At 38.1% G+C, this 15,691-nt stretch overlaps 1 protein-coding gene and 1 pseudogene across 6 annotated transcripts in view; one reads left to right on the plus strand and one right to left on the minus strand.

Moving 5' to 3' along the window:
• LOC137489268 (receptor activity-modifying protein 2) overlaps positions 1 to 5,613 on the plus strand; it is a 73,229-nt gene extending 67,616 nt beyond the window's left edge. For 3 of the 6 annotated variants that reach the window (XM_073941092.1, XM_073941091.1, XM_068217250.2), the window contains exon 5: positions 969 to 3,753. In XM_073941092.1, coding sequence (XP_073797193.1) covers positions 969 to 1,212 — 244 coding nt within the window. In that variant the 3' untranslated portion in view covers positions 1,213 to 3,753. Of the gene's footprint in view, positions 1 to 968; positions 3,754 to 4,596 lie in introns of those variants that run through there. The other 3 variants (XR_012399527.1, XR_012399526.1, XR_012399525.1) reach the window with 2 other exon arrangements.
• A 962-nt stretch (positions 5,614 to 6,575) lies between these two features.
• On the minus strand, positions 6,576 to 13,264 carry si:ch73-334d15.1 (annotated as a pseudogene).
• Between the last annotated feature and the right edge of the window lie 2,427 nt (positions 13,265 to 15,691).

Here is a 15,691-nt window from a genome sequence, read left to right on the forward strand (position 1 = left end):
CGTTTAAAGGTCATCATAAACTTAAATGCTTGAAAGTTTTGAATATTTAAATTTCAAAAAAACTTACAGGTATGTACATGTATGTGTATTTACGTATGTATTACGTCATCTTTGCATCAAATGACAAAAAACGTTTGTAATGCAGCGTCTATGGAGCAGGACAGTAAATTTAACGTTATTCTCTCTTCTGGCTGCAGTTATCAGCCTCACACAATTTATTTCTTCTTTCTGAATGTCTTGATAACTCCATCATGGAGTTTCTCTTTTTCTACGGAAGTTTTTCGCATTCTACCGGAAGACGCTGTCGCTATGGCGCCCTCCATGCAGCAGCCATGAAAAAGGTCTATACAACGATTTATTGTTTTCCCTTCTCTCCAAAATATATACTTTGCATAAAAACATTATAAATATACTCTGCACAATATAAATAAAACTAATTTTAATACGAATTTCAGCAAACAAACACCCTTAATTTGTTTATTCCTTTATTAAGATGTTCATGTTAATGGTTACTTTCACCGTTTCATTTAGGAAAACTCCTGAGGTAAATAATTCATATCTATGCTTTAATAATAAATCTAGATAAAATGCAGCGCTTCCCACCTTCAGTCGCAATGACTTCTGGGACTTCCAGAGCGAGTTCGGTGCTCAAGTCTGCATCAGTGCGTCTTCGATATCAAGATTACATCCGGGAAGTTTCACGCGTCCTCCGTACTTGCGGTCTTGAGTATTGGAACTGAACTTAGGCAGCTGATGATGACGTTGCACGAGAACACGAGGACGCAAGACCGCTGAAGAACGCATATTGAGAAACAGTCCTAGTCTTTTTTTTTAATTGGCACATTTAAAAGTCCTCACAATTTTATGAAAATCTTCAACACTACTTTTGATTTAGTCGTCCAAAATTATTTCACACTCTACATTATGCAACCAATGATGTCTGATCAAACCTGTTTCTTTCTGTCCAGGAGCTACAGCGATTTAACCGAATGTATGGACGCAGCATCCGGCATTGCAGGCTGCTTTTACCCAAACCATGTGGTGGAGCATCTGTTCATGGGGATCCACCAGCAGTACTTCAGCTCCTGTAATAATGAAGAGGATTTATCTGACGCTCCGCCCGGAGTTGTCCTCGTCGCCACACTGCTGCCCATTGCCCTCATCCCCTTCATAGTGTACATCGTGGTCTGGAAGAGCAGTTTAAAGTACTGACCGATGCACATCAGAGTTCACATATAAACATACTCACCCTCATATGGTTTCAAACCTCAGTGCATTACAGCTTAACACATTTGAAGGTGTTCTTCGAACCCAAACATCGGTTAAAACATTTTCTTTTGTGTTTTTAGAAGGTCATACTGCGCTGGAACGACATAAAGGTGATGAAATTATGTATTTGGCTGAACTGTGACTTTAGTTACACAGTTGTTTACCAAAAATTAACATTTGCTGTTCAGATATTCATCCAAAATGGTGAGTTTTTGTTTTTCAGTAGTACTTTAACACTGACTGAAACTAGCAGATAACCATAGATATATACACTAGATATCGCATATGGACCCTGAGCATACACCAATAGAGCCGCCATATTTGTACAGTGCTCCCAGGACAAGTCAAGCTCTAGTCAAGACAGTGTTACTACGTGAAGATGCTGGACTGTCTACGGGTGTAGCAACAGGCAAACAAAGAAAACAAAGCACAAGGGCAAAACATTTCATAGGTAAGATTTAGTTTTCTTACGTTTTCATATGTTATGAACTTTTGTGCTAAACAGGTAACGTTATTGATGATAGTACAGTCACTACTGCATTCACCATAAGGCAAAGCAGCACCAACTCACACTAAACACTCGGCTTATGCTAGTTTTGTTGAATAAAATCAGCAAACAATGCAAAAGAAATATGACAACAGGCCCGAATTGGCTAATCGGGAGGACCTGGAGAATTCCCGGTGGGCCGGTCCGTTTTTTGGCCGCAAGGGCCGGTGTCCCTAGCTCCAGAATCTGTTGCTCTCAGCAGTCACACTTTTTAAATTTATTTATTTACTTGACCACAGCCTTTTTATTCATTACTTCACCGCAACTCTTCTCTTTTTATCTATTTTCTCGCAACCTAAGATGATAAAACTCAGTTGTGCCACCATTCTAATCACAGCTGTTGTGGTCCAGCGGTTAGCACGTTAAGATAAGATACTGCGGACCCGGGTTTGATCCTTGGCACAGTGTTTTATTGTTTTCATTTTTATTGTTAAGACATATAATACTGTTAGGGTTGTTGAACATTTGAAATTCTAAAGCAGCTGCTTTCTCAAAAAAAAAAAAACACGTGATAGTGTCATTAGAAAACTGATTTGGAAATGACCTTATTTTAATATAGTCAGTCATGAACTGAGGTGGGCCGGTCTGAGGCTTGAAACTCCAGGGTTGAAAAGGTGTCCCACTCCGGCCCTGTATGACAACGAGATGCGGCGGTGTCAGAAACTTGTATTATTGTCGGCTAGTGAAGGAGTCATTCATAACGGAGATTCATTCACAAACTAATCACTTCCTTCGTCAGTATGAGAAGTGAAAGTAGGAGAGGAGGTGTGTTTCAGGACACGGATTAGAACAAATTAAACAGGGAGGGTGGATAGTATATTTCCATACACACAAACACAAGCTTTTTGTCAGTATTGCCTGTGCGGTCACTGATCCATCAATGTAGAAAAGTGATGTAAAATGATAATTTTCGTAATTAAAAAAAAATTTGCATACTGACCTCCGGGAAAACTCCTGATCATAGATATACGTGTATATGTGTATATCTCTGGCTCTGGATGGCCACAGTCCTCTACTGCAGCTTGGTCTCGCATTCATTTCAAAGGAGCGCTACCCTGTACTAAAATGGCGGCTCTCTTGACGCATTCCTTCCAATAGACAACAACAGGGTAGGCGACATCTAATGTATATATCTATGGTAGATAACTACTAGAATGGCCGTAGTGTTCATTCTGACCATTCGTATAATACGACTGTATCGAATGTAATTGTTGTTACCTCGTATTTACATCCAAAGTTTGTCTTGAGGTTTTAGAATTAAGCTCTGAATGTCAGTTATTATCCTAAAAATACAATATTTTTTGTAATATAGACTATAATTGTGGATGAGTTGCTAGACCGCCGCTGAAAGTGTGTACCCCGACTTATCTGGCAAGCATAAGAGCTTTTTAAAAGAGGTGCCTCAAGTAAAGTCATGTTTTTGCTATCAGAAAGTTGTTTTTGTTAGCAGAAAGTTGCTGAAAAGCATGGCGTCAATTTGACTGTTATGGCCATTCAAGGTAGAAATACACCTTTGAGTTTGATTTTTGATTAAACAAAAACAATGTTAGAATGAAGTATACACACATTAGGGAAAGGTCAGGGTACTAAACCAACACTTACAGCAGGGGTGTCCAAACTCGGTCCTGGAGGCCCGATGTCCATGAGAGTTTAGTTCCAACCCCAATCAAACACACCTGAACCAGCTAACCAGGCTCTTGCTATATATGCTAAAAACGTTCTGGCAGCCGGACACTGGCCCTCCAGGGGTCTGTTCTTCGTACATGGATTACTCAGTTAGCTGGATTTGGATATTGACGATTTGACACGATCCAGGATCGTTTCGTTCTTCAAAGCTGATCCAAAATTTGTTGTCATAGCAACAGTTCTGCTAGCTCAAACCTGATCGGAAGCAGGTTTAATTCATATAAACAGGATTAGATCAGCTCAATTCAAGCAAAGATAATAGAGAAAGCATGTACCGAATTCTGATACTTTCTTACAGTAGTAGTTATATACAATTGGGAAAATAGTTAATATTTTTTAACTATATATATAAAGTTATTAATAAAATAAATAAAGTTATATATTAATAAAACTTATGCAATCTGCACCCCCGAAATGAAAGTACAAAGACTGCCACCTGGTGGTGCAAAGAGAAAACTTATTGATATGTACTTTTTAGATCGCTTTAGTACAAATTGTGTATGATAATAATAATGCAGAATATGTGACTTTAAAAAAAAAGAAATAATACATTAATGCAGTCATAAACATGTTTTGACAGTTAATATGCCAGTGATTATGATTAATATGAAAGTGATTTTGTAAACATCTAGTTATTCCATACAGCGATTAAAAAAACGGCTACTATAATGAAGAAAATCTTTTCTAAATGTAGAACTAAATACATGATGAATACTCTTGACACATGAAAGTGTAAAGCCTGCAGCTCACAACAAATGTGGAAGGTTATTGCGTGTCATATTTAACAAACCGTTTACTGCTAATTTGATGTAATTTTGCTCACATGGATAATTGAATATTAATCAGATGATGTCATTACGCTGCTGTGCCGTCAGCCAATCGTTGCATTGCTGATCATGATTTCGAGGATCGATAGATCTATCCTACACAACACATGCAGCGATCTCAGATCAGTTTATCCAGACATTCTAATCTGATTCACGAACTTGTTTGAAGAACCAAATTAGCTAGAGATCAGTTATCAAGATTAAAAGATCCAGGATCTGCCAAATCATCTTAGATCATTTAAGCGAGGTACGAAGAACGGACCCCAGGACAGAGTTTGGACACCCCTGACTTACAGAGTCAATAAAATCATGCACACTACACAGGCAAGCAAACGTAATACACTGAGGTCTTATGAAGTGAAAACATTGGTCTGTTGTAAATAATTTTATAAGTAAACCACACTTCATAATATCTCAGTGTATTGTAAGGAGCAATAAGTACCTTTTTGAGGGATGTAAACAAAAACAATGGTCCCAAAATATTTCCTGTTTTACATGTTTATATTCTACAGCTTCTGATAATCCAAAAAGAGCCACCTATTGATAAATACTGTTATGATAGCCGTTTTAACATGAAGTTATGATTGAATTGCCTCTTGTTACAGTTATGAAATAGTTTGAGAACAAGCAGGAAATGTTCATGGGTCAATGACACAGCCATATTGAAATGGTCTATACAGCAGACCATTTTGAGGAATGTAAACAATAACAATGGTCCTAATGTATTTCCTGTTTTACATTTTTAATTTCCATAGCTTTCGATAATCCAAAAAGGTCCACATATTAATAAATACTGTTATGATAGCTGATTTAACGAGAAAATATGATTGAGTTGCCTCTTGTTGCAGTTGTGATATAGCATAATAACAAGCAGGAAATGTTTAAGAGCCAATGACATTACCATATTGAAATGGTCCATACTGTGCATGCCTGTATAGTTTTTTTTGACTCTCGAAGTGCCTGTACTTTCAGTTTATAAATGTCCAAGAACCACAATTTCAGCTAAAATCTTCTTTAATGTACTACTGAAGAAAAAACACACCTACATCTTTGGAGGGTTTGATGGTAAATTATGAGAACCGCGTCATTTTGGGTTGAATAATTTCTTTCAGGTTGATTCTGGATGTAAAATGTTCACATGCTTCACAATGATGTAATTATTGTAAATAAAATGCACACAGTTGGTGTGAACTGTTTTATTACTAAGAGCAAAAAAATCTGATTAAGTGTATGATTCATGATATGAATGTACTTTGATTAAATATATTAATTCTGAAATCAGAATGTCCTTCATGTCCTGCTAAACTTTCAAATGTTGTATTTGTGTTTACAGCTATTTATGACATTTTAAAATATAAACTAATTAAACCTAAAACAAAACAAGTTTCTATGAAGCTTGTATTTATAATGCATTATAAGCCTTAAAGCTTTATATTTTATATATAAAAACCTTGTATTATGAATATGCATTTTGTTTTGTGATATATATATATATATATATATATATATATATATATATATATATATATATATATATATATATATATATATCACACACAGTGTATACTCTCACTGGCCACTTTATTAGGTACACCTTACTAGTACTGGGTTGGATCCCTTTTTGCCTTTAGAACTGCCTTATACTTTCGTGGCATAGATTCAACAAGGTACTGAAAATATTCCTCAAAGATTTTGCTGCAGATTTGTCCGCTGCACATGATACGAATCTCATATTCCACCTCATCCCAAAGATGCTCTATTGGATTGACATCTGGTGACTGTGTAGGCCATTTGAGCATGGTGTGGTCTTCTGCTGCTGTAGCCCATCTGTCTCAAGGTTGGACGTGTTGTGCTTTCAGAGATGCTCTTCTGCAGACCTCGGTTGTAACAAGTGATTATTTGAGTTTAATTAATTATTTGTGCATGAAAATCCCAGTAGATCAGCAGTTTCTGAAATACTCAGACCAGCCCGTCTGGCACCAACAAACATGCCACGTTCAAAGTCACTTAAATCACCTTTCTTCCCCATTCTGATGCTCAGTTTGAACTGCAGCAGATCATCTTGACCATGCCTAAATGCACTGAGTTGTTGCCATGTGATCGGCTGATTAGAAATTTGAGTTAATGAGCAGTAGGACAGGTGTACCTAATAAAGTGGCCGGTGAGTTTATATAATAATTTATATTTATTTAAGTCTTAACGGTCTTGTAATAAATTTGATTATTTCACCTTCTTTGCTACCTAAACAGCATTTCAGAAAAGTTTATTAAATGCAACATTAAAAAAAACATTAACATAATCAATTAATAATAAAATCTATCATCGGTGGAAGTACAGTGATATCTTCTAGTTACATTTCCTTCCCTTAGGAAAACTCTTATAAATACAGGCTTCACAGAAAGTGTGCAAATCACTGCATCACTCAAGTTTTGATTTCTGCCTTCTGCACAATCTAAAACACACATACCATACCCCACCAACCACAGCGCCCCCTACAGTCAGCAGGACCGCCAGCAAACATGCCAGCACATCCAAAGAGTGATACGAGTACCAAGGCATCTTATACGCCTCCGTCCGTAAATGCGCTGCTCCTTTATGCCTCATAACAAACTCTATCCAAAAGAGGGCGCTGTCCTGAGGTCCCACCGGCTGATCTTTGTGCAGCCTTGATAGTCTCTGTATGTTCTCTTTATACGACGGCTCATGTAAAACCTCTTGCAGCGCTGCTAAAAAGCTGCGACTGTCCAGTTTTGTGACGTCAAGAACTTTAGCGGCGCCTCGTACTTGGAGACGGAGCATGTTTTCAAACTGATCAAAGAGCAAAGGGACTCCGACCAAAGGCACACCATGGTAGATGGACTCATAAATCCCATTCGTTCCACCGTGAGCGACGAATGCACGCGTTTTGGGATGACCAAGCAGGTCATTCTGTGGTAACCACTTGACCAAAAGAGTATTGTTGCCCAGATTATGAGGACGCTCTCCTAGGTGCCTCCAAATGACACGTTGGGGCAACTGAGCAAATCCGGCTGCGATTTCGGATGTTATTTCACTAGGAAGGCCTTTGACTAGAGTTCCAAGTGACATAACAATGACTCCATGCTCTCCTGAGCCTTGCACAAACTCTTCTAGGTCTGTCGGTAAAGGTTTGGAGGGTTTACATTGGAAGCCTCCGATGTAGACGACGTTCGGCATCGTCGGACGGGGAAATTCGAAGATAAAATCCGACCTAATGAGCCAAATATCAGCACCTTGCAGCAAGTTGAAGAAATCGATTTCGGGTCCAAAATAGCGTGCGACTAGTTTATCATATTCAGGTCTCACGATAAAATGATCGAGGCATGTTTTCAACCCATAAAAAAAGACGTTTTTAAGCCTTTCAAGGAAAGTCATACGATCTGGCAAGTGGCTTCCTGATGCAGGAACGTATGATATCGGACAAGGTGCGATAATCGAGTGTCCTTCTCCACTTGCGATCCATCTTACGTTGTACACCATTGGTAGTCCGAGTTTATGAGCCACCAGCACTCCTCCGGGCAGTCCTGGATCAGTCAAAACCAAGTCGAAATTTCCATCTTGGAGTTGTTTCATTAACGTTGGGTTTTCGAAGATCTCCACGACTAGCTGACTTGCAGTTTGATGCATCGAATAGAGATTACTCATCATCTGCCACCAGAACTGAACGAATGCAATCGGGGATCCTCCATGTTTCTGTATCTCGATCATTTGGCTGAGGAACGAGATGAAGAAATCGGGCTTCTCGATGTTTATTGCTTCTGATAGGGTCACCGTTATTGAGGTGTAGTGTGGGGACTTCTCTTTGACGTACCAGCTGCTGGCCGTTCGCACCACTGTGATCTCGTGGCCATTGGAGTGAAGGAGCTCGATGATTATATTCATGTTGACCCAATGACTGCCGTCCACTGGAAACACCAACACCTTCCCGGCCAGAGCTGAGGGAACGGCCGTGCTGAGAAGGATGGATAGGAGGAAAAGACAGCATGAAGACTTTGGTATGTTCATCGCTTCCTGAATAGGCAAAGAAAAACATGTTAGGTAGACAGTAGAGCTGCACAATACAGGGTGGGCCATTTATATGGATACACCTTAATAAAATGGGAATGGTGGGTGATATTAACGTCCTGTTTGTGGCACATGTGAGGGGGCAAACTTTTCAAGATGGGTGGTGACCATGGTGGCCATTTTGAAGTCGGCTCTCTTTATCATTTTGGTTCTTCGTCGAGCGTAACTAAAATATATAAATCTAATACAGCCACCATGGTCATCACCCATAAAGTTTGCCCCCTAATATATAATAATGTGCCACAAACAGGACGTTAATATCACCAACCATTCCCATTTTATTAATGTTTATCCATATAAATGGCCCACCCTGTACATCGTTTCAGAATCGATGTCTCAATGTGCGCATCCAAAATAGTCAAATGGAGGGATCAATGTAGAGTTGGCATTATATAGTTTAGGATATATTATATTGGGGTTATATAGCCACAATTCAAAATATACGAGAGAGCCGTAATGGAGTAAAAGTTTATAATTTCAGGCACAAGAAATGTTGTCATTTGTAACTTTAATAGAAACATTTATTGAGCTAAACAGTATTTGCAGTGCTACTTTATATTAGATTTTTCATTTTCTGTACCTGAATATGATTTGATTGCCTTGTGAACCATTTATCAATGCGTGAAGTGTGTTTATTACATTTTAATCATGATTCAGTCCCCTACAGGATCATCCCAGTGATGAAGTTATTTCTAGAGCTAATCAAGTCATCTGGTGAAATTGTTAATATTGCAATAAATATACAGTTGAAGTCAGATTTCTTAGCCCTCCTGAATTTTTCGCTCCCCTGTTTATTTTTTTCAACAATTTCTCTTTAAAGGAGAGAGGATTTTTTCAACACATTTCTAAATATAATAGTTTTAATAACTCATTTCTAATAACTGATTTATTTTATCTTTGTCATGATGACAGTAAATAATATTTGACTAGATATTTTCTATACAGCTTAAAGTGACATTTAAAGGCTTTACTAGGTTAACTAGGCAGATTAGGTTAATTAGGCAAGTCATTGGATAACGATGATTTGTTTTATAGACTATCAAAAAATTAACTTAAAGGGGCTAATAATTTTGACCTTAAAATGGTGTTTAAAAAATTAAAAACTGCTTTTATTTTAGCTGAAATAAAACAAATAAGACTTCACTAGAAGAAAAAAATATTATCAGACATACTGTGAAAATTTCCTTGCTCTGTTTAACATCATTTGGGAAATATTTAAAAAGAAAAAAAATTCAATCGGGGGCTAATAATTCTGACTTTAACTGTACATATTGCAGAAACACAAAATATCGTGATGTCAGATTTCTCTAATATCGTTCAGCCCTGGTAGGCATTCAAATCATCTTTATTTCTGTAGAGCTTTTTACACTCTAAAAAGCAGCATATCACAGATGAAGTTTTATCCAATTAAAACCGCTTGATCATTTGTCACAGTTTAGTTCTGTTCAGTAATGTATGTCACTGCTGGAAGCTGAAAAGCTGAAGTCTCCACTGGTGGTGAGGAATAAACTCCACTAATTGACGGAAATGAAGGAAAAGAATCCTCGAGAGAAACATAAAGTAAACATAAAGGGATAGTTTACATGTGGATAATTAGAGTATGTCTCTATTTGCTCTTTAGCTTCCTATCATTTCAAGTCTGTAAGTTTATTTTCTGACAACAAGATATCTATGATCTGAGATATTTCAGGTTTTTCAGTTATTCATCTAAAACAGGGGTGGCCAACCCTGTTCCTGGAGTCACATCCCTGCAGATTTCAGTTGCTACCCATATCAAACACACCTGAACCAATTAATTAGGACCTGAACACCATGGCTGTTTCTCAATATGCGTTCTTCAGCGGTCTTGCGTCCTCGTGTTCTCGTGCAACGTCATCATCAGCTGCCTAAGTTCAGTTCCAATATTCAAGACCGCAAGTACGGAGGACGCGTGAAACTTCCCGGATGTGTTCTTGATATCGAGGACTCACCGATGCAGACTTGAGCACCGAACTCGCTCTGGAAGTCCCAGAAGTCATTGCGACTGGAGGTGGGAAGCGCTGCATTTTATCTAAATTTATTATTAAAGTTCAGAGAAATCACTTATTTACCTCAGGAGTTTCCCTAAATGAAACGGGGAAAGTAAACATTAACATGAATATCTTAAAAAAGGAATAAACACATTAAGGGTGTTTGTTTGCTGAAATTTGTATTAAAATCTGTTTTATTTATGTTGTGCAACATATATTTATAATGTTTTTATGCAAAGTATATATTTTGAAAAGGGGAAAAACAATAAATCGTTGTATGAATGCTGTAATATTTAAATAATTTCCATTTAAAACACGTGAAGGTCATGTGACCATCAGGAAGAACGCAGCATCCCATTTCTCAAAGGACGCGTTCTCTGTCCTCGCGGCCTCCTGAGTTCGTTCTTCCGAGGACACCTGGCAAGACCACTCTCCACAAGAACGCAAGTCCGTTCTCTGTGTTCTTGGAATTGAGAAACAGCCCATGTGATAATTACAGGCAGGTGTGTTTGATATGGGTTGCAACTGAAATCTGCTGGAAGGTGACTCTCCAGGAAAATGGTTGGTCACCCTTGATCTAAAATATAAGCTTTTTAAAATGTTCATAACAAAAGATTAGAAGAATTCCTCATCAATTGAGCAGTTTAATTCAGGTCTTGTGAAGAATCGAGATTCGTTTATTTAACAATTTAATTATTGGCTTTTTTTCTCACACAAACTGCTCTGGGTTAAAAATAGGAATCACTGCACTCACAGTTACTATGAGTTTTCTGTATTTAATGTTAATTCTGTATAGAAATATTTATATATAAAATATTCCATATTTTGGCGATGCTGTGGCACAGTAGGTAGTGCTGTCGCCTCACAGCAAGAAGGTCGCTGGTTCAAATCTCGGCTCAGTTGGCGTTTCTGTGTGGAGTTTGCATGTTCTCCCTGCGTTCGCATGGGTTTCCTCCGGGTGCTCCGGTTTCCCCCACAGTCCAAAGACATGCAGTACAGGTGAATTGGGTAGGCTAAATTGTCCGTAGTGTATAAGTGTGTGTGGATGTTTCCCAGAGATGGGTTGCGGCTGGAAGGGCATCCGCTGCGTAAAAACGTGCTGGATAAGTTGGTGGTTCATTCCACTGTGGCGACCCCGGATTAATAAAGGGACTAAACCGACAAGAAAATGAATGAATATTCCATATTTTCATTTACTCTATATCCTAAGTTATTTAAAAAATCCACATATTCAAACCTTAAATATTGAACAGTATCTAACAATGTTGATGTGTTGGTATACACACACCTATTATAATAATTATATACTGTATATATAATTATCATTCATTCATTCGTTTTCTTTTCGGCTTAGTCCCTTTTTTAAATCTGGGGTCGCCACAGCGGAATGAACCGCCAACTTATCCAGCATATATTTTACGCTGCCGATGCCCTTCCAGCTGCAACCCATCACTGGGAAACACCCATAAACTCCCATTCACACACATACACTACAGACAATTTAGCTTACTCAACTCCCCTATAGCGCAGGTTTAAATTTGTTGGGGAAACCACGCCAACACGAGAGAACATGCAAACTCTACACAGAAATGACAACTGACCCAGCCCAGGCTCGAACCAGTGACCTTCTTGCTGTGAGGCGATTGTGCTTCACTCTGCACCACCGCGTCACCCATCATAATAATAATAATTATTATTATTATTGTTATTATATAAAATTATTAGCGGTAAGTTTTAGATTTTTTTTTCTTCAATATTTTCCAAGTGATTTAAGATATGATATTTAAAATTCTCTCTTAATTAAACAGCAGTGCACTTGGAAAATATTTGAAAAAGAATTAATGTAATGTTGATGTCATTTAACATCTAAAGACATTCGCTATAGTAGAATTGAATAAACTAAATTAGTTGTAGTGTAAGAGTGAATGAGGTTGTATGGGTGTTTCCCCGTACTGGGTTGCAGCTGTGTAAAACATATGCTAAAATAGTTGGCGGTTCATTCGGCTGTGGCGACCTCTGAAATAAAGACTAAGCTGAAGGTAAATGAATAAACAGCGAACAATATTTACAGCATTTAAATGCCTTATAATGCCTGCTTGTGTGTAAACTAAGCAGCTGTGGCTGAGCTTTTGTTTATATGTTTACATGTGAATAAAGCACATAAATGAAATATGTGCATCACATAAAACATCAATGTCTCTTTAAAGGATTTGGATTAAACCGCTTGATTTGTATTTAGTCATTTTATATAAACACTTGTGGAGAGATGTTCAATGGTGGGGTCAATGATGACGGTTTAATTTTCCTTTTCTTGTTTGAGCATATTGAACCAACACATTTATATTAAAAACACTCAAACAGAAATTCCATGAACAAAAAAAAAGATGTGCTCTGTGTTTCTTAGATTTGCACATTCCTCTAATGCCAGAAATGACTTCATGCATGAATGCATGTACAGACAGACTTATTGAAAGCAGATGTGTTTATTAACTATCAAGCTTTTGGAGAAAGTTGTATTGTGCACACACAAAAAAGACTCTTAGTGTGAAATATGAATGCAACTTTAACAAGAAAACTGCAGCAAACACTGTAGAATAAGTCTGCATTCAGCAAAACATGTATTACTGTTGCATTTAGAAATGTGCAAACTAACAGAATGTGGTTGTTTCATAAAGAAAAGAGGGGAAATATAACTCTTTTACCTTATTCTGCTGCGTCTGATCCTCTTTCTGATGAAACACGGGTTTGTTCAGTCTGGTTCCAAGTTCAGATCATGCTTTTCTGTTGCGAAACTGAGTGGAGGTAATCTGGGAAGTGGGCGTTGGTAACACAGATGTGTGTTTGGCTTGGAGAGATTTTGAGAAGCGTGTGCTCCTGTTTCACACACACACACACACACACACACACACACACACACACACACACACACACACACACACACACACAAAACCTCCCCCATTGCACCTCCCAGGATGTAAAACAAGGAAGCTGAAATGAACACTGGTCAGAGAGCAGGAGACAGAAATCAGAGTAAATCATTAATTTACCATTGTTCTGCTTTCTCACAAAGTTCAAGGATGGTGGCATCATGATTTTATGTTTAATACCATCAGCAAATACTGTGCCAACCTGATTTCCCCAAGTATGCTTCTGGGTTAACATCTATGTTGTTCCCAAAGATATATACACTAGATATCGCATAGGGACCCTGAGCATGCGTCAATAGCACCGCCACATTGGTACAGTTCTCCCAGGACAAGTATCATTCAACCACACTAGTCAAGACAGTGTTATTACGTGAAGATGCGGGACTTTAGCGCTGTCTACGGGTGTAGAAATGAGCAAACAAAGAAATCAAAGCACAAAGGCAGAATATTTCATATTATGTTTTTTTCTGTTTTGTATGTTCTGAACTTTTGTGCTTATCAGGTAACGTTATGATGATAACAGTCACTTACTGCATTCACCATATGGCAAAGCAGCTCCAACTCGCACTAAACACTCGGCTTATGCTAGTTTTGTTGAATAAAATCAGCAAACAATGCAAAAGAAATATGACAACAAGATGCTGCGCTGCCAGAAACTTGTATTATTGTCGCCTAACGTTAGTGAAAGAGTCGTTCGGGGGATTCATTCACAAACGAATCGCTCCCTCCGTCAGTATGAGAAGCGAAAGCAGGAGAGGAGCTGTGTTTCAGGACATGGATTAGATTAAATTTAACAGTGAGGGTGAATAGTACATTTCTGTACACACAAACACAAGCTTTTTGTCAGGAATGCCCGTGCGGTCACTGATCCATCAATGTAGAAAAGTGATGTAAAATTATAATTTTCGTAATTAGAAAAATAAAGTTACATACTAACATCCAGGAAAACTCCCGATCATAGATATATGTGTATATCTCTGGCTTTGCATGGCCACAGTCCTTCACTTTACCTTGGTCCCGCATTCATTTCGAAGGAGCGCTACCCTGTAGCAAGATGGCAGCGCTATTGACGCATTCCGTCCAATAGACAACAATAGGCCAGGCGACATCTAGTGTATATATCTATGTGTTGTTACTGGAACAACATTCCAATCAGCCAATCAGAATTAAAGCATGTTTACAGTTTATGTTTAGGCTTACAGTTAGGTTTATGCACTTGTACATGATTGTTATCCAACTATTATTCCCTCTGATTTTGGGAATAATTTACAGTTATGGTTATAATTTACAATAGGTATGAATTTAATTTTACAACAAAACTGATGTTTCATGCTCAACATACACTCACCAGCCACAGGGTTGGACCCCCTTTTGCCTTCAGAACTGCCTTACTCCTTCATGGCATAGATTCATCAAGCTACTGGAAATATTCCTTAGAGATTTTGGTCCATATTGACATGGTAGCAACACAGTTGCTGCAGATTTGTCGGCTGCACATCCATGATGTGAATCTCCTGTTCCAGCACATACCAAAGGTGCTCTATTGGATTGAGATCTAGTGACTGTAGAGGCCATTTAAGTACAGTGAACTCATTGTCATGTTCAAGAAACCAGTCTAAGATGATTCAAGCTTTATGAATTGGTGCATTACCCTGCTGGAAGTAGCCATCAGAAGATGAGTACACTGTGGTCAAAAAACATCCATACACACTCAATCACATACACTACAGCCAATTTACCTTTCCCAATTCACCTGTACCACAATGCTTTTCAACTTGTGGGGGAAACCGGAGCACCCTGAATAAACCCATGCCAACACGGGGAGAACATGCAAACTCCACACAGAAATGGCAACTGACCCAGCCGGGACTCAAATCAGCTGCCTTTTTGCAGTGAGGTAATTGTGCTACCCACTGTGCCACCTTGCTGCCATCGGAAATTGAATGTCCAGTAGTTAAATTATTAACATTTAAAATACTTTTTCTCAGAATCAAAGAGATCCCCATCTTGTTTTGAAACCCTTCAGATCAAGCCTTGTTTTTTGCCATCATCACTTGTCATTCTTTGAGAGAAGGAAAAAATAGTAAGATTACAGTAAGGACGTTTAAACTAACTACTTTAAGCACTGAAATGAACAGAACTTAAAGTAAATACATTATTCAAACCTTAGGCCTAATTGTAAGTGTTTTGTATTGACCATTTTCTGTAATTGTTGTCAATGAATGATACACACACATTAAAAAGTAAACAATATAAATCTGATTTGGCTAATTTAATGTAATTAAAGTATTAATATTGTGTCGTTGTTGACATAATTTTCTTAAAATCCTTTCAAGAGCCATG

The sequence above is a fragment of the Danio rerio genome, chromosome 24, assembly GCF_049306965.1.
Source record: "Danio rerio strain Tuebingen ecotype United States chromosome 24, GRCz12tu, whole genome shotgun sequence".
Classification (NCBI taxonomy): Eukaryota; Metazoa; Chordata; class Actinopteri; order Cypriniformes; family Danionidae; genus Danio; species Danio rerio.